At 47.7% G+C, this 19,799-nt stretch overlaps 1 protein-coding gene and 1 pseudogene across 1 annotated transcript; one reads left to right on the forward strand and one right to left on the reverse strand.

Moving 5' to 3' along the window:
• On the reverse strand, positions 1 to 9,570 carry LOC128154037 (uncharacterized). Its single transcript, XM_052814084.1, has 10 exons — positions 9,247 to 9,570; positions 7,286 to 8,740; positions 6,359 to 6,451; positions 5,666 to 5,770; positions 4,905 to 5,014; positions 3,761 to 3,955; positions 2,357 to 2,519; positions 1,347 to 1,512; positions 1,096 to 1,190; positions 1 to 465 (listed from the first exon to the last, which is right to left on the reverse strand). Exons 1-10 carry the CDS (start codon positions 9,401 to 9,403, stop codon positions 380 to 382), a joined length of 2,625 nt encoding a protein of 874 aa, XP_052670044.1. The 5' UTR covers positions 9,404 to 9,570; the 3' UTR covers positions 1 to 379.
• A 5,639-nt stretch (positions 9,571 to 15,209) lies between these two features.
• Positions 15,210 to 19,799, forward strand: LOC128153989 (cis-aconitate decarboxylase-like; annotated as a pseudogene).

Raw genomic sequence — 19,799 nt, forward strand, 5'->3', positions numbered from 1 at the left:
ACTTTAAAATACACAGATCTGAGTGTTGTGGAAGGGGATATACAAGCAGGCAGGACATTCACAGTTCAAGGCATTTAAGAAATACAGGCACTCTGGGAATTCCTGCAATAAAGCATCAGCTCCTGATCCTGCTGGCACTCTGTGGGCAGGTCTCCCGGCGGTTTCAGGCACTTACTGGAGATAAACAATAAATAGCCGCAGAAAGCTCCCAGGAGAGATGCTGGGTGGGGAAGTGCTGCTCTTTCCCAAGGAGGTAAGTGCTTGATTAGAGAAGGTATGGCTTTCACAAGGCCATGTGCTCCAGTGAGGCATGGGATGCCTCGCGTCTTTTAGCGAGGCCAGACGCTGTTCCTTCGCTCAGGGAAAGTTTCCTGTGGTTTCAGACTGCTCTGTTCTTCACGCTTTCAAATATCTGCATCACCTTGCCCACTGGTATGCAGCCTTCTCTCACAATGGTGATGCCACCTTTCCGGAGGAAGAATGAGAAAGTTAGGATAATCCCCAAAGGGTGAAGGAAAGGGATGGGGCTATAAAGGAACGTCTTGGACCATTAAAGCCATCCAAATGCTCAGGACATTCAAATAATAAAGTCATGTAGCAAGAGGACCAGAAACTTTGTCAGAAAGCAAAAACACCCACCAACACTGTCCCCGTACTTTGTTCAAGAGTTTAGTTTTCCACTAGAGAATCCCACTCAGATGACAACCCAGATCCAGCTACCACCACCTCAGCTTGTGCTGTTACATCATTGTGGATGAGCTCCTGTAAACCCTTCATTCTGGTGGTCTACAAGGAGTATACACCCTTCCTTTCAGAAGCATCCACCCTCCCACTTGAAGCATTTTTGCTTTTATAAGGCAGAATTTGCTTGCACAACCATGTTTCTCCTCACTGCCTTGTTCTCTGTCAACACAGAGGTCCTCCAAGGACATCTTTTGTTTGTTCCTCTTCATCAACATGTTTGCAAATGTCCAGGCACTCAAGAACTGTTACTCTTGGAGCACACTGTGCTGCCAGATTGATACTATTGAAAGGAATGGAAATGTCCCAGGAAAATGTAATTGCTGACATAGAAAGGGTGGTTCTTACACTCACTTTCATCAATCTTCGTGCAGTTCACCACAGTTGATGCCACCACCTCATCAGATTCTCCATCACAGAGAACACCCTCCAGCTTATGACCAAGACGCCTGTAGGGAGGGAAAACCAATGAAACTACACAGTACTTCATATTACATTGTGCTGGAGTTCCCCTCAACACAGGGCATCAAATCGTGATCTATACACCGCTTAAACTTGCTGGTGGTTTGCACTGCAATAGAAATGCCAGCGAACAGGGTACTCACGAGATGACCATGTCATGGTGTGTGCTGTCAACCTCTCCACTAGGATTAGCAGATGTGATTGCCAAGGGTCCCGTCATGTCAATGAGGTGCACCAGGACAGTCAGGTCAGGCACTCTGATCATGATACTGTCTTGAGTTCCCACTCTGCTGTAGCCTGCTCCGACCCCTTGAAAGACAGACAGAGGATGTTGGCAGAGGCGAGACTGGCCCAATAGCTGGCATGGCATCAGAGGAAGGCCTCCTCCTTTCTTTGCAAGTGACCCTGCTCCGCACCCCAAACAAAATTGCAAGTCTCTGTATACTTTCAAAAAAGTTTCTTGATCAGAAATCCACAAGAGCAGCTGTAAGATTTTGGGACTAACTGCGAAAGGAAAAGATTAATGGCTGAAGATCTGCATAGCTGCCTTCATGGACATAGGATCTACCTATGCCACAGAGTTTAACTTCTTGTGATCATTGCCTACCCTCCCACCCTCTGTCACATACCTCTGCCTGTAAAGCATGCATAACTCCTACTGTTTCTTCAGTCTTTAATATTTTCATTGATTCCCAGAAGCCAGGTTTGAGTGTGAATCATACTGCTGCTCACAGTGTTTTGACTTTGTCCATATGGTAGGAAGGAAGAGGCGATGAGGAGAGTTGCCCATAGGAACCCCATCTGCCCCCAGGACCTCTCATGTCTTTGGGGCTCCACCCATGCGTTGCTCATTCCTGGCTAACAGCTATGGGCTTGAAAGAGGTGACCCTCCCAGGCTGATGAGCCTCCCTTCCTTCAAGTTTGACTGGGTTAAAGAAATCACTGCCCTGGCTCACACTGTTCATGAGTCATAACAGCTCATTAACACCCTCTGCTAAACATTTACCAAGACATGTAAGAGCTCCAGAGATTATTTCTCAGGATAAAATGAACAGAATCTCTCCTCATTGACATCCAAAAGGGTGTGTGGACTGCAGACCTGCTGTGTTGAAAACATGAAAGAGGGAGAGAAGGGCTGTCCTGTTCATCTCACCTAACTTCTTCAGCCACTCTCCTTTCTTGATAATGCAGCCGATGCCACCAGGGTAAACATTTTCCATGAATTCCCAAAGCAGCGGGCTGATGGGGGGAGCAGCTGCTCGCAACTGGTCCAGGTTTGAAATAAAGATGCAGATGGGCTTCTCTTGAGGCCTGTCCTGCAAAAAACAGGAAGAGAGGAAGGGAAAAAATAGATGAAGAGAGAAAGTTTGCGTTGAGAAGATCGAAGCCCATTGGAATTCTAGTTTGTGTGCTTCCCAGGGACCAGGAGCTCCAAGCAAGCAAAATGTTATCTCCGCACAAAATGCTGAGCACAGGAGGGGACTGCATGCTGCGATCGATGCCACAGCTCAGATCTGCATGTGCAAATTGAAGAAGAGAGAGAACAGCGGTCTGCTCAGGATCGTGGCAGGATGCATCCAAATCCGCTGCTTTAGCCACAACCAACACAGGGATGGCGATGCTCTGCTCATTATCGATGCTTTTAACACCTTATACACCAGGGGCCTGATTTTCTTCTAACTTATGCTGGTATAAATCAAGGCCAAACCCACCAATTCACAACAGGATAATGGAAGGGGAGCCTAACCCCCCTGGAAACCAACATCTACATGACCGCGTCTTCAGTTCTTCGATGCTTTGAAATAAGTTTGCTGTAAAATGAATGGTGATATGGAGGGAAAATAAAAAGAGCTCACAAAGCAGTGTCATTTTAGTCCTCAACTGACATCAGTTTCAGCAGGGCCAAATGACTAAGGAACTGGGCATGTATTTACATTCTGTTTATATTATCTCATCGACAGGGAAGGTTAGCATTGGCACCAAAGCAGGACAGAAAAGACTGCCTTTGTTGCTGATGTTCACACTAAGTGCCAGCTGAGATAGTCTGTTATGCTTATTTCTCCAGGCTAGCCAGGAAATTGCCTCATGGAGAATAGACAGGGCCAGGCTGCAAAAGTTGTATTGAGGGTGCAAACTTTGGGTCTGATTCCAGCACTGAATGTCTCCAGAAGTCTGGGGAAATTTAGACCTGGGATTCTGATTCAGCACTTCGTAAGACACAGAGGACAAATACACATTCGGACCCACTTGTGACAAGCGTCAGGGCTGTTCCAGTTTGGGTTTGTGCTTTGCCCTCCGCCCTCCCAGTAAAACAGGACGTAGCTGTCTAATTCCCAGTGCCCGATGCCCAGAGCAGAGTGTGCTTTACCCCAGGTTGCTCAGCTCAAAAAATGGTCCATGGCGTTTTGGTGTGGCTGCTCATAAACTCTATCCGTGGTCAAATTCTGACTCTTAGGACAACTTGAACCAAGGGGCTCCCATTTCTGCTTCTGTACATAACTCTTCTATAGGACATAAGCAGGATCCAAGTAACGTGATGACAGCCTTGTGTTCACACCTTGATTCTGTAGACCTTCTCGATGGCTTGAGGGTGTTTGCAGGAGGCTGCCAAAGCATACACGGTGTCCGTCGGGACCCCACATACGGCCCCTCTGTTCAGCAAGTCAGCAATGGTCCTCAGGCCACTTGTACAGTGGGACTTGGGGCAGACGCAGGGTGGAGGATCTTCGGTGTCCTTCTTAGAGGTCTCAGCCTGGAATAATCGGGAGGCAACAAGTGCCATTACAGTGGGAATAAGCAAATGTATGAAACACAGGGTAGGATTCAGACCACCCAAATCTCACTGTGCCGTGCTCCTTTGATAGTCAAAGGGCAGAGGCGGCCCTTCTAGGGACGCTTCACCTGAAGTAGGTGAGATGAATTACAAGGCAGAAGTGATTACTTCTGTCCCAGTAATAAAGTCAAAGAGACTATATCTCGGGTGCGGACATTTGAACTGCTGATGCCTAAAATTACAGGACATTAATCCCACCCAGCACAGTGACTGCTTCCTGGAGAAATAACTCCTCTCCAAAATGAGCTAAGGAAACTGCTAGGGAATCTTAAATCCGGAGGAACATGAGTAAGATCAAGTTTCAGGTGCTTTCTCATGAGTCTCTGAGGTTAGAAATGCTGATTTAATGAAAATGTTTCTCTGCAGCAGGAAGCAGATCTCTCACAACAATCAACCCAGTTGGGTGGAACTGCCTTGGTCAGATACAGAAGATGGTAGAACAAGTTTAAAGTTAACAGATACAGCGGAGTTCTTGCTGTCCCCTTTGGGAAACTTTTAACTCCCTACTTCCCTGCCTCCAAGGTTATGGCCTTTAAAGATTCTGTCGACAAGTTCTTGGATTGGAGGTGGCTAATTCCACAGGATCATGGAGATAGGCATTTTGGAGCGAGGTAGGAGTTTTGTAAACGTCCCTGCCCTTTCTCCAAGTTTCCATATATGTTATTCTTAATGGAAGAGATCTTGTTTTCAGCTCCTAGCTCCCTACAGAAATGCTGTGACTGGGATTTCAAATGGCACTAAGGGATTCAAAGGAAGGACATTCAGTGGAAATCTGAACTCCCCTAGGGAGTTCCCTACTGAAGACCAAAGACCCCAGGGTATCCCTCCTGACCAGCAAAGCTACACCATCATGCAAAAAATCTCTTACTGTGAACAGAGGGGGTCCCATCATCATGACATCCTTCCCAAACATGTTGTTCGCAAGTGATGCTGTTGCTCCGTAGAAACAGACGATGCTGAAGATGCTTAGCATCACAACTGAAAAAAAAAAACCCAGAGAGTCAAAGGCAGGAAGGGTGATGACAAAGTTTTATTTTCTTCTATGTCTCATGACTTCCCAGCATTGCAAACTTACTTCAGTCGTTCCTGTCATGCAACATTTGCAGTCCAAAATGTTTGTGGGTCTAAAAATGCAAGGCATTTCCAGGCTTGCCTACCTGTGCATCTTTTGCCATATGGCTTTTTTTTTTTTCCCCTGGTGGAAAAGCTTCTACAAAACATCTTGCTAAAACACTCTGTGTAATTACAAATAAAATTCTCACTTGCTGCAAAGCCAAAGCTTCAACAGAACTACAGCTGTTCACACCGGTGGCATGTTTAGTTCATCCCAAATCTTAGCTCACTGAACAACTACTAGAAAGTAGGACTGTACAGAATCTCAGGAGGTTGTCTTGATTGAGCAGTATCAGCCACACCTAAATGTTTATTAGAAAGATCAAGGGCCTGGGGATGTTCCGAGGAAAGGTTTCCTCCTCCAGTCACACACACAGTCTTCTAGGGAAAGATGACACACTCTTCTGCTTGCTTTTTTCCATATTGAGCTTGTGCAGAACATTGCTCCCCAACCAGGGACCCACTTACTGCACTTTATGGGTGAAGGTTTGAGGACCACATTCACCTAAAACTCACTTTCAAATGGCAAAGGGAGGTTCTCCAATGTAAAGAGCAGAAAACAAATGGTCAAGAGCTCCATTGCAAGGGTCATGCAGAGAAGCACCACATTAAAAGAGGAAGCTGTGAAAAGAAATAGAAACAAGAAGGACTCACATCAGAGAATGGCCCATAAAAATGTATGTGAAACAGCAGAAGAGTTCCTAAAGCAGCTTAATCTTATTTGATTAAACTGAGCAGTCCATGATCTGACTTCCCTGTTCATGGAGGAACAGAGAGGTGCGGCTATGGTTTGTTCAGCCCTCAGCTTTCAAGAGACAAGCTGCCAAACCCTTAATCTGCCAGTACACTGTGCTCACATGGAAAACACTTCTCAGGCAGCCAAGAAGATTCTGATTTACAGCAGCTGGGCTGGAGGGTGACTGTGGATATATGCCAGTGGCCCAGTCCGTCTAACACTTTCACCTTATTTGAACCTTTTATTTTCTTTGAAATGTTCTTCCGTTCCCTTGTGACTATTTCTTCTAAGCCCAACTCAGCTTCTGTTACTGGCTGCGGGCAAAACATTTCAGTTCTTGCTTAACTGGAGTGACAGAGAGAGCTGGGACTCCCTCACTTGTGCATGTCCACCATAGAGTGACCACAGATGCGATTAATGATCTGACCCCAAATACCCCTCAATAAACAATCACATATGGTACTGAGACTTACCTAAAATAATTAAAAAAGCGTTGAGCACCAAAAAGGCAATAGAACCAGCAGTGAATCCTTCACTGTTCCCCGCACTGATGTTCACCAAGTGGCCTGAAATAGGACCAGCAGATTTGGTTGTGAGCAAACCATTAAGTGCAGTGTAACAGAAGAATGACATATATGCAGTTGGAATGACTATAACTCAAACTAATTGATGGTGGCCGCTAGAAGGAAAATCTATCGCACCGAAACCCGTTGCTTCTGCAATGCAAAGCATTTGAGGTATTAACTGAAGAACTGGTGATGGTTATCCAAAAAAGCTGATGATTTTACTCCAGCTTGTAATAAACAGGGTCTGGCTGAAAACATTAATAGCTTCTTGCCATACCTCTTAAGCAATAGCTTTAACTTTCCCCAAGGGTGCTCATTCTAATAGGACCTGGCATGGAGGCTGTACGCACATGCTGCCTGCCTGGTGCTAAATAAGGCTTTTTAAAGCCTGGATTCATCATTCTGAGGTCTTCTTTCATGGCTATGATCAATTAAGATGAATTGCTCTGGGCTTCTGAAGGAAAAATCCAGAACCTGGAGTCTTCCACTGCCTAAAAAAGCATGCCCTGAACTGTTATTCTGAGATAACAGCCCAGAGACAGTCTGAGTGCTGTCTCACAGTAGTTTAGCAGAGAAACCTTGACCTCAGTTGGAGTTGAAGACACAACTTAGACTCTTGTACCTGTGAGAGTACCAAGTGACTGCAGCAGTGGCAATCAATTACATGAGTATAAGCTGGCGTGTTTGGCCACTGTCTTTTTACAAGGAGGAATATTGGTAAACCTGGTGTCATTGATTCTCCTGGGAGAAGGAATTATGTTGGAGAAAGCAATCTGAAATTTCCTAAAAACATCCCTTTTTTTTGGGTAAACGAAATAGTAATCCTGACCTTACCTGCAAACCGAAGCCAGGTCCACGCTCCCCAGAAGGCAGCATAGCAGAATGGAAGAATGCAACCAAACCTTCTCCCTCCTTGAACCTGGATCCTGCAGACATACAGCTGCATTATGGCTCCTGGGATGAGCACGGAGGGTATGGAGAGTTGCTGTCTGCTGGGGTCACTGAAAGTACCCTGGATGGCAGAGGCTGCAGCCAGGCCATTGCAGGCATAGAACAAGGCATCTGGCACTTCAGCTCTGGTGCCGCTTGGGAAATTCTTGGACCTTGTGAAGAAGATTTTGGCGGTCATCAGGGTGGTTTGAAGAGCTGAGCTGGACATAGCCTGGGCACCAACTGGAATCAAAGCCTTCTCCCCGATGGAGTTGATAAGGCTGGCGAAAGTGGCGTACATTGAGAGAGCAGTGCAAAGGCTGCAGGCAGCCCCCAGGAACAGGTAAGCACCTGGCATTGGGATCTGATGGATGGAGGCGGCTGTGAGGATGATGAATGAGGCATTTTGCAGCATCTCCAGGGTATCTTTGTGGGTTGACATCAGAAAGAGCATGCAGGCAATGGCCAAGAAGAACCACGCTCCAAACATTCCCAGCCTGCTTTCCTGAGCCTTGGACAGCCCAAGGAAGGTGGTGAGCGTAAACTCTTCCCAAGACATCACCAGCCAGTAGAGACTGTGGACACCAAACTTGGTAGTGTAGTAGACATCGCCTCTCAGATAACTGTAGAAGCTGGACAGCAGCTGGCAGCTGGAGATGATGGATATCCACGCTGCTCCGACACAGAAGTTCTTCATGTACCCAAAGAAGTAAAAGGCAAATAAAAAGGGAGAGACAGTATCGCAGATGTTGCCCAGGGCCATTGGCTCGGCATACTTCGTATTCTTTTTCTTTTCTTCCCCAATGGCCTTGGAAGAGCTCTTCTGTGCTGACCCCAGTAGCAAGACGTTGAAGAGAGGATGCCCAAAGCCTGGAAGGACGTACCGTTGTGTGACGCCCTTCAACAGGAGAGCGACCGCTCCATACAACCCACACATGACAATGACGAGCTCAATGACACCTGACACTACCAGGGCCCACTGGCCAAACAGTGCGACAGCTTCGAACACCAGGGCAAGTGCGATGGCCCCGAATATGAAGGGCATAATGTAGTTCACTGTGGCTGAGCAGAAAGAGAGGATAAAGGAAATGGAAATGTAGGCCACCAGCCCAGCCACCGCGCTTTGGCTGGCAGAGAGGTGGGCCATGCCAGTGGGCAGGAGGTGGCTGGCGTTCCCTGAGGGCAGCGTTATGTTCTGCAAGGAGGGGTAGGCGGCTGCAATGATGCGTGTAGCCCCGTAGCTACTCCACAGAGCGGAGAAGGTGAGAAAGGCTGCGCCTCCGAGGTGGTCGTACTTCCGAAAGGCAAGAAATCCTGCCAGGAGCTGGACGAAGCCTCCAGTCAGGACGAGGTGGACACCTGGGAGACACATGGAGAGGTTAGGTAGGAGGCAAGCCACGAAAAGGCTTGAGCTGCAGACAGCAGCGCTGCACCTGCGAGCTCCAGGGGACAGCCCGCCTCAGATCCCGCAGCCTTCTTGTGACCAGCCCTGTGGCCTCTGTCTTCCCCTCTCTTCCCACCTTGATGACAATTTCTGTGCTGAGCCTTGGTGTGCGGCCACTGAGCCCCTTAGCAGGCTCGGTATGGTGAGCAGGTCCAGGAGCGGTTTGGATCTGTGAGGGTAGGGGAATGGCACATGAAGGGCTTGGACCAGATTCCTGGCAGAGTTGCTGGGGAAGGAGGAGCAGCTGTCCCAGGGAGCACACAGACCCTCTGTCCGTTGGAGAAAACCCTACATTTCCCCACCAGTACTGTCCCTTGGCCCGTGGGGATGACTCTCAAAGAGTCCATCCTGCCTGGCGCTCTCAGGGAAAGTTCACCCCCGACCAGCAGCCCCAGTGTCCCCCGTGAGCAGCATCACCCACCTGCGAGGATGTCCTCTGCTCCCTGCGGCCCGAGGCCGGTGTGCACCACGGCGAAGTTCTGCAGGCAGAGGAGGAAGGCGCTGACCACGTTCGCGAGGAGCCCCAGCACCGCCGGCTCGCTGTAAAAGACGGCCGCGAAACCCGCCGCGCTCGCCATGGCCCTTCCAGACAAAACAAGAGTGTCGGCGGTCGCCCCCACAACCTCACCGTCGTCGGCGTCTAGACCAGCACTGCTTTGGCTCGGGCGCTCAGCCAGCCTTCAGAGCCGTGCCCCTGCTCCGAGGAGGGAGAAACTGGTGACAGGCTCAGGTGTTTCCATCGTTCCTCCCCGCTCGTTGCTCCAGACAAAGGCTCAATTCAAAGCAGAACTTTAGGTGCCTACTTTCCAGAGTCCTATCCAGAAAAAACACACACAACCTATTTAGGCTACGAGGATTTCTGGCAAAAACATGTTTAGGTGCCCCAAAGCGCTGCAGGTGGTGGTGATGGTTCCTGCCCCCTCTTCTCCAGGCTGCTGGAGATGGAGAGGAATGAATAGCCTAACACAAACGAACAAACATTCAGACGAAACCCACAAGGTATTTTTGAGCCATTCCAGGACATTTCTTATCCACTGTTACAGACAAACAGGCAGGCACGACGCACACATACACAGTCTCCCTTCCAGATGGAATTTTCCAGCTCCATCCCTTTCTTGAAACCTTAGTGACTAAATAGTCTATTTTCAAACCCTTCATATTTCTACCATTAACTCGTCTATTTGCAGGCAGCCCCCACATTTCCATTCCTCTGCACTCCTGGGTACCATGAGCTGGAGTTTTCTCTCTGGAGGTTTTTGTTAGGAAACAAAGAAGAAAATAAAACAGCAATGTGCTTGTTATTTTGGCATTTTTAGAACATTTTATGACCTAAAGGAGCTGGAAAGGGAGAAAGTGATGTATTCTGTTCTCAGCCATTCCAAAAAGCCTTTTGGAAAGAAAGGAAAGCATGCGGCACTACTATTGATATGGGAAGTGAGAGGGAGTGAAGGAGCACCACCCAAAGAAGAAAGAGTTTTTTGAATATTAATGAACATAAATCCCAGTGTCTACTGCTAAACACACAGTATTCCTGGGCAGACATACATGTTTTGCAAACATTAATGGCCTCTGGACTCTTCTATTCCACTAAAACCCCCATGTTTTCTTTCTCTCCATTTATTCTGAAGGATGTAGTTTTCACAAAAATGAAGAGTGAAGGATAGATTGACTCCTAACAACTCTGAACTGATTCAGCAACTTAAACTCTCATGAAATGTGGAAAGGGTAAGAACTTTCAAGTGAACCTTGGGGGACAATTAATTCATTAATTATTTGGTTGTGCAAAAGGTCAGACTTTTTGGGTTGGAAAGACAGATGCTCAAAATCACAGTTCTGCGGGAGGAACACTCTTTTAATGTTAAGCATCTGTATAAACTACTAACTTGAAGGAGGCCCTGAGAAACAATACACCCTTAGGAAGAGCCGAGCAGCTTCCTCTGGAGTCCATGATGTTGTCTTTTTTTTTTTTTTTTTTAATGACATTCAGATATAAATAAGTGGTTTGCTTTAAATGGTTATACTTGGAGGCGGGCCACAATATTAAGTTCCTCCAGATGTTTCACTCTGAAATAGCTCAGACAGTGGCTTTCTAGGCATGCTGCAACAAGCCCCTGTTTTGAGTCGGTTTCTGGAGGAGGATGAGATGGGTTTTCTAGAGGAAGATGGGCTGGCCAGGTGACTGCTTGGCTCACAGAAGTGGTTTTCAATTTGCCAAGGCTCACTTTGTTGGTGGTTACTGCATAACTAGCTGTGCAAGTGGTTTTAGAGCCTGCGATATACACCTCGGTTTTGTGAAGGATGTAGAGACACAACTAATAGGGCTGGTTCCCTCTGCTTGCAGTGCAATCCATCATAGGACACCTGAGAAGGGGGGAAAAGATATACCAGAATATGCCATATCAGGCTACAGAGGTGTACAGGGAAAGGATGTGAGAGGATTTAGATCAAGATATGAAAAAGGAGGAGGATGAAGGAGCTTCCCTTGGGAGGAGAGGGTTTTGGGGTTGGAAACAACTGCAGACCTGCTCCGCTCACACCTACCCACAATATTCCCCCATGCACTGCAAACACAGACTTGTGGTCCCTGTCCGAAGACCGTTTCAGCATTCGTGCATTGCCTCCCGTCCTCTATTTCATGCAACATAAGGACACATCAAATAATTAATCTCCTCCAGTTCTTCTCAAGAGTAGCAGCACTAGTAACGCTGTGGGCTGCACCAAGATCTGGAGTTAACGAGGGTCTGCATGGAAACACTCGGAGGTGTTTTCTGTTCAAAGTATGCCCAGGTCTTATTTGCCTCTAGGATAAAACCACTCATTGCTGCTGCCACTCTCCGTTTCATACAGCTGCTGCCTCTGGCACTTTGTAAGGACCTGTTTCTCTGCGTGCACTACAGAAAACTGATAACGTGACACCTCTGCTCCCCACTCCGTGCAACGCGGCAAGGAGGGATCTCCCACCACGCCTTTCCTTTGCGCTGAAGTCTGCAAGCTGGGCATCCTCAGCAATGACTGATGCAACGTAGCTTTTTGGGTAGAGATTATGCAGGCAACGCAGGGCAGTGCGGAGGCAGAGGAGCAAAGGGGATGTCCCTTTCTACCATGTGGGGTTAGCAGCTCTCTGTCCACGTGGGGTACAAGCCAGCACAGCCACTGTCCAGGAAACCGCGAGGATGGAGACGTCCCCACGGTGGGGAGGTACCTGGAGACCTGGGGCACTGCCAGGTTTTTCAGAGAGCTGGCTCTACTGAACGGATGGGGCAGCCCGGGGAGAGCCTTCCCTTGCACGAATCCCTCGTGCAGCGAAGGCAGAGCCAGAGCCATCCCCTCACCCACCCCACCGCCTCTGTCTTCTTTGCTTTTCCTGCTCCCCCCGACATCCCTCAGCCTGGGGTTTGCAGAAATGGCTTGGGATGTCCTCCCCCCCGTCGTGGCTCTTCTCCCCTCAGCATGACCTCTGAGCCATGCCCACGTGGCCAGCGTGCCAGCCGGGCTGCAGCCTCTGAAAACCTTTTCCTTTACTTGCCACCTCGCTCACAGTAACTTCCCTTCACCCTCTCCAGAAAGGATAATTCCCCTCTGCACCCCCTTTCCATCTTGCTGTTATACCCGGGCTTTGCAGACATCACTGTGTGCATCTGCTTTGCACTGACATCTGCTGCCTGGGCTTCCTCACCTTGACTAATATTAATGGGAATATGCTGGTGTATGGACTTTGCCTCCACAGGAGTTTGGAGCAAGGTTTAGCATGCCATGGGACACATATATAGATACCCAAAAGTTAAATTTTCAGACACTTATTCCCCAGTGGCATTTTGCGATTAGTTTTCCATCCCACCTTATTAATGATAACAAATGTTTATATAGCTCTGAGAAAACACTGCGTCTCTCAAGATAAACATGTTAAGAAAATGAAATGCAATTCTTTTTGGATAAGCACACAGCAAGATTAACAGTGCACGACAACACTATGCAGCTGGATTAAATATCACAACCCTGACTCTCCTCTGGTGAAAAACAGCACGAAGTTGCCTGAGATGCATTGCTACATTCACAGTGATCATGGGTCTGCCTAGTATTTAGTAGAAAATTCAGGCTGGTTTTAAATGCAAAGTGTATCACACCAGGCTGTTATTCTGTACCAAATAATACACAGCATGTTAAATGTCCCCAGTTTTCACTAATGGACAAAGCAAAGAGCCATGGCATTCCCCCAAAGTCCAAACATTCATTTGGGAACGAAGGGTCCTGATGTCTCCTGGAAGCTACAGCGTTCATGTCTGCACTAACATTTCAATGAACCGGCAGCACATGGCAGGCAACATCGCAGAGCTGAGTATTTAGAAGAAGGAGAGCTATGAAAAGATTCAGCCAAATGACAAAACACTGAATGTATTCAAGAAAAGCATCAAAGAAAAACACCAATGCCACGCTTCTCCCTCTGCAGCTTGGATTACCTGGTTTGGTGACACTTCAGCTCAGTGGGAGGATGCTCTTGTCCCTCTCATTTCCTGGTGAGTACCAGTTTTATAGTCCTCCTCTGTAGGAGGAGCCTGGGGCCAGTTGCTTCACTCATTGGCATCTATGGCATTTTGGAGACAGGAATTTCCTTGAACTTTGTCAGTTATTGTCTTAAATCTTTTTTTTATTTCCTGAAACCGGGGGGGGGGTTCCCTTCTGTTCAGCAGAAAAAAGCCACCCCTCCTCATCTATTCCCCCCACCCTCTCAGTCCCCAGAGGCTGATGTCATCACACTTGAAATTCAGTTGCAAAAAAATAAAAAGCAAATTGCCTTTCAGAAGCATATATAAACCCTGACACCAAAGCACCTTTCAGACAGACACCTCTCCCATCCCTCGAATAGAGCAGTGCAGAGCTGGGGATTAAGCAGTGGTAACAGCCACCAGCATGCTCTACTTAACCTTACAGGTAACTACTATTTCATGTACAAAACCTATCCATCTCTGATCTTTCCTTTTTCACTTTAAGGAGGTAATGTCGTTTTCCGGGCGGTTCCTCAACTGGTCAAAATTATCGTGACATTAAGTGGGAACCTGCCCCAATACTAACAAAAGCAGATGGTTTTCACAGACACTTTTTTTTCATAGTTACTAACCTGTTCCTTCCATGCCTGTTCCTTTTACGTGTCCCAAATGTGTTTTGTATGGTGCCATGGCGGGAGGGTTGTTGTTGGGATGTACTGTGTGGTTTTTCTCCTCATGTCCACGCTGAGCTGGTTCTGCTCACAGCCGTAAGAGGATTTCATGGTAGGTCTGAAAAGGCTGTGCTGCCCCTTCTCCTGTACTGCTTTATTTCCCTGGCTATTCTTGGCACCCCTGCTGGACTGAGCTTTGGAAAATATTTTTTTTCTCCTTTAAATATGTAGTTCATTTTATCCGCTCGTTTGATCTGTGAGTGTCTTACAATGCCATGTTAGAGGCACAACCGGTAAAACGGCTGTGAAAAAGTTCAAGCAGCTTAGGTGACAAATGCTCTTTGTCTTTACTCTAGAAATCCCAGAAGTTCTTGGCAAGCTCCCGGCAAGTTCACAAAACTGCTGCTCACGGTTTGTATCTCTCTGCAGAATAGCATTCCCTATCCTTTTTTAAAGAGCATCCCGAAATAATCATGTCATGACTTTTTTTAAAAAAAAATGCTGGGCTAAGCGTACTGAGATAAACCGCTCAAATTCTTGGAAGACAAAGCATGCTTGGGGGGTCTTGTGGTGGTTATTGCCCTCGGTTGCTAAAGAACAAGGAGAAAAGTATCAAGTGGCAGATACGTTGATTGCTAGTCCAGCGCTAAACCTGAAACTTTAACTGATTTAGAACCAGACTTTCCAAATTCTTACTCTTTGGCCATAAATGTAAGATACTTAAATTGTAGCTGTCATCGGATTGCTCTGATCCTTAACTCCTCCATTTGTCATTACTTCTTTATTACATCTGATCTTGCTATTAGCATTGCTTGCAGTGATTCGCGGACCATTCTCCATGTCTCATAGCCAGTGTGCTGTCTTCTCCAGCACTGCATGTCTACAGCTTCTCTGCTCAGACAAATTAAGCAGAACTTTGTGGTGTAGCCGCTTGGTCTATTATAAGTTTGTCTATTAACTTATTTTAAAATGTGTTTTTAGTACAATAAATGCAACGAATGTTACTTAATGAACACTTGAGAACAAGAGAAATAATAATAATCCATGCAGATCTATTTGGTCTTGGACAGAAATTTTTTTTTTTTTTGTTAAGTTCTGCAGCACAGCTGCCATACCAGGACAAAACCACTGGAGTCATGAAATGCTTTTAACTGAAGGGTTAAAAAATATCACTGTCTACTGAAGGGACAAAGAGCATTTGATGACAGGAAGGAAGCAGTCATGATTTTATGGGTGCAGTGTGATTCGAGCAGATTTTCCTCCAGCCTCTCCAATCTAGTTTGACTTCACTGTTTCCTTCTCCTTGAGGGTGTTGGTGCTTTCGTTTGTGCTATACTGAAGATGCTCTCAGAGTACACAGAGAGGACGCAGATTTTTGTCAGCAGAAGGTTTCCAAACTGCTGAGTGTTACAGATTCCTATATCAATATATTTCATAGAGCCGCTGCAAGGAGTGAATTTTATTTCAGTGAGTCACAGCAATGATGACATTCTCAGCTATGTTTACAAGTGGTTTTTAGACTCCTAGGCTCTAGGTGAGTCCAAATACATTTGCAAGCAAACTGTGAGTCAGTAGGCATGACATTTAAGAATGAATACAAGCTAGTGAAATTAGGGAATAGTCATTTTTTTTAATTGGGATATTTTCTGTTTAAAAAATAAAGTGTCATATGTACCTGCTGATTTTGATGAGGTTTCCTGTAAGATGCTGAAGCCAAGTATTTTTATTTTCTTGCTTCACTCATCTTGACTTTTTCATGTGATTAGTTTCATTTGGACATTAATGCCATCTTTTATCTGTGTGCATGTGTGTGTGTATCCCCCACATACATATATACGTGTGTATATAAATATGGATTTGCAATCATGCAAATGTTAGCTATATTGAATTTTATAGTTTTCCTACTCTCACGTGCACTCTCAAAATTATATTATAAATTATAATGGGTCATAATAATTATAATTCTGTGAATTATAAATTCATCAAAACAAAGCAATTTGTCACTGAAATCCAATCCACAAAATTTTAACACCTCCAAAGATTTGGAAATGGTGACTTCCAAGTCCAAAAGTGCCAGTACCTTGTGCTGTCTGCCCAGCTCTACCTTACAGGTCATAAATACGGACACTGATTTTGCCTTGGGAAGTTCGATGTGTTGCTTCTTGTCTACCAGCAAAGGTGTTTTCAGAGACAGGAAAAACTTTCCTTCAAACACGAAGCTCAGGAGGTCTTCTCGTTTAATCCCCTTCTGAAGCATAGGCTGAATCCTCTGATATGCTGAGCTCAACTATGAAAGAACACACAAAGGACTTTTTTCAGCACTAGTATCCTTTTGAGTGCATAGGGCTTAAGAGCTTTGCTGGCTGAGTCAAGACACCTCGGTGCCTTGTAGGACCAAACTTCTGGATAAATCCAGGCTTTGGGTCTAGTCCTGCTTGCCAAAAAATAATGGAAGCTATAGGAAGTTTGGGGTTTATGTGATCCACTCCCAACACAGCACTGCTGGTAATGTAGTGGGGCACCTGCTCTGCCTTTTCTCCAGATAAAGGGACATAATTTGTATTGACTCCCCCAAAGATGGTTGCTTGAAACCCAGGGTGGGGGGATGTGGTTGAGCCCTGAAACTGCTTCACTTGAACCTTCCTGAAGCCACGCTGGGAGGTGCACAGAGCAGCCCTTACGGAACGTGAAGGCAGTAGGAGACAGGACATGCTGTGGACCCTTGAAAACCCATGGAGAGGGACAGGATTCACACCAGCCTGCTCACCTTGGGCTCCTTGTGCCGGCGGTGGGGGAGAAGTGGCACCTCCCCTCGGAGAAGATGCCAGTCCCGGGTCCAGGAGCATGTCTCCACTGTCTATAGAGGGAGCCTGGAGCAATGGTGCTCCTCTCCGAGACTCCGCCAAGTGCCTGAAGCCACAGGAGGTGACTCTGGGCCCAAATGGCATTCTCGAGGTGAGGCTTACAGCCTGGGACAGCACAGGGAAGCCATACGTCACCTCCCAGGTCTGTAGGGCTGTATGCAGCCTTATGACCCAAGGGACGTGCTGGGCAGATCCTGCACTCTCCAGCTGCCTTTGCCCTTCAATAAATTCAGTGAGACCAGAGAGTGAAGACCTGTGAGCTGTCAGCACATGGGTCTTTACCCCCTCCCTTCTCTCTTGGTGCTGCAGTGGTGGCCAGGAGTGCTCCAGAGGAGACTGTGACCAGCAGCTTTGCCTCCTTCATCCATGCAGTACGACCTGAGCACTTGTCCAAGACTGTCCGTCAGAGAAGCAAGAGGATGATCCTCGACAGCATTGGGGTTGGCCTTGTGGGCAGCACGACGCACGTGTTCGATATCGCTCTGCGGTACTGCCGGGTAGGAGAAGCCCCATATTACCTTGTAGTTATGTGGTCCCCACCTTGACACCACCACCACAACCAAAGCCTTATTTCAAGGCTGACGTAGGACTCCTGCCTTGCAGTAGAAGGGTGTTCTGGCATCACACAGTCACTGCTTCACTCGAGGTCCTCACCTGAATTTCCTTCCCTTTCGCAGGAGCTGTACTCTTCAGTCGCTGTGAGCTCTGTCTATGGCAAGCCAGGCGTAAAGCTCTCCCCCACGCTGGCTGCGTTCACCAATGGAGTTGCGGTAAGGCAGGCTCTTCCAGGAGAAGCTCTGCTTTGTGGTGCCTTCAAAGACACTAGCTAGTATTACAGAAAGCAAACTGGTGACTGGGAGGGGTAGTGGGGGACAAGAAGTCATGGGCTCCTCTCCAGTCTTGCACAGTACTTTTAGAGGGACCAAACAGCCACCGTGGGGACCACCAGGTGACTGGGTGAATGTTGTTACAGACGTAGGCTCAGCAATATCAGCAAGGACCCCTAGCTCCCTCAGCTTCCAGCCCCCCACACCAGCATGTCCTTATCTCCATTTCTCTGGCAGACTCATTCCATGGACTTTGACGATACCTGGCACCCTGCTACTCACCCATCGGGGGCTGTTCTGCCAGCTCTTCTGGCAGCTTCCCAGATGCTACCTCCAAGCACCAAACCCAATGGCATGGATTTCCTGCTGGCATTTAATGTGGGCCTGGAAGTGCAAGGAAGGCTCATGCATTTCTCCACTGAGGCTCACGACATTCCAAAAAGGTAAATCTCCTTTTCTTCCCCGAGTAGGAAGAGGGTCGGTGAGTCTGTTGACAGGCCTGCTCAGGGTTTCAAAATGTTTAAGTCCGGCTGAACTCAAGATCAGGGTAAACCCCTACTGAGAGCAAAATGCCAGTTCTGCCAGAGCTGATGAGGCACCACATATTCATTTGGTGACCTCCAGTGATCTTGCCTCAAAAATAACCACCAAGAGGACTACCACTGAGTCTGCAGTGTCGTCATCTAAACTAACCAGGGCAAGAGCACAGGACAGGCAGTGGCCCACAGCCACGCAGACAGCTTAATTGTGGGCACAGTCCCTGGCACAATTTCTGCCTGTGGCAACTGCCATTCACCATGCAGTGCCCTGGTGTGGTCCAAGGAATAGCATCGACCAGGAACTGTTACTCTTGGGCACGTTGGATGAGGCCACCTTATTTGTCTGGGCGGGGGAAAGTTTGGCTGTATGGACACAAGCCATGCCACCTACTTTTAGGGAAAATTAAAATTTGCTTTCTGGAGATGCTGAGCTCACCCTCTTGTCTCCTCTTGAGGAGGAAACCTCTTGAGGTTTCAAGTAGATGCGTAGTTTCCGGATGGCTAAATTTTGAGTTAGGTGAATCCCACCTGCACCAGAGCCATGAAGGATTTCCACTGGCTGACTTGGCAGTTCATTTCCAGTCGCATAGGTAGGCCTGGTAGGTGAGGTGCTTGGGTTCTCCCTGTGCCAAGCAGTCAGGGATGCTCATATCTGCAATTTCCCCTTTAGGTTCCACCCTCCCTCGGTGGTCGGTACCATGGGCAGTGCTGCGGCCACCGCAAAACTGCTCTCTCTCAGCACGGCCCAGTGCGGGCACGCTCTGGGCATTGCCGCATCGCTTGCAGGGGCACCCATGGCAAACGCTGCCACCCAAGCCAAGCCATTGCATATTGGAAATGCTACCCGCCTGGGCTTTGAGGCAGCACTGCTGGCTGCCCGAGGGATGGAGGCTAACCCCTTAATTCTGGATGATATCCCTGGTTGCTCTGGATTCAGTGCTTTCTACAGTGTCTATCAACCCAAACCACTGTCCACACCAAGTGACCATCATGAATTCCTCTTGGAGAAGCAGGATATTGCTTTCAAGCGATTCCCAGCCCACCTGGGGATGCACTGGGTGGTGGATGCTGCCTTGTCTGTCCGGAACCTCTTCATCAACTACGCAGGGTCCTTCTCTCCCTCTTTGATCCGCACCATTGTGCTGAAGATCCCGGTGTCGAAGTACATCAATCGGCCTTTCCCCAGCTCTGAACACCAGGCTAGACACTCCTTCCAATTCAATGCCTGTACTGCCCTGTTGGATGGTGAAGTGGGCCTCAGCTCCTTCACGGAGAGCAGCATCCACCGGCAGGAGGTGAGGGAGCTGCTGGACAAAGTGGTGGTGGAGCACCCCGAAGATAATGTGGCCAACTTTGACAAGATGTACGGAGAGGTGGCACTGCTCCTGCACAGTGGGGATGTCCTGACGGGCAAATGTGACACTTTCTATGGGCACTGGAGGAAGCCTCTGAGCAAAGAATCGCTCCTGAAGAAGTTTCGATCCAATGCCTCTCATGTGCTTCCAGAAGAAAAAATAGAAGCCATCATCACTATGGTGGACAACCTGGAGAATCTGTCAGATAGTTCCCAGCTGGCCTGCAGCCTGTGA

The sequence above is a fragment of the Harpia harpyja genome, chromosome 18, assembly GCF_026419915.1.
Source record: "Harpia harpyja isolate bHarHar1 chromosome 18, bHarHar1 primary haplotype, whole genome shotgun sequence".
Classification (NCBI taxonomy): Eukaryota; Metazoa; Chordata; class Aves; order Accipitriformes; family Accipitridae; genus Harpia; species Harpia harpyja.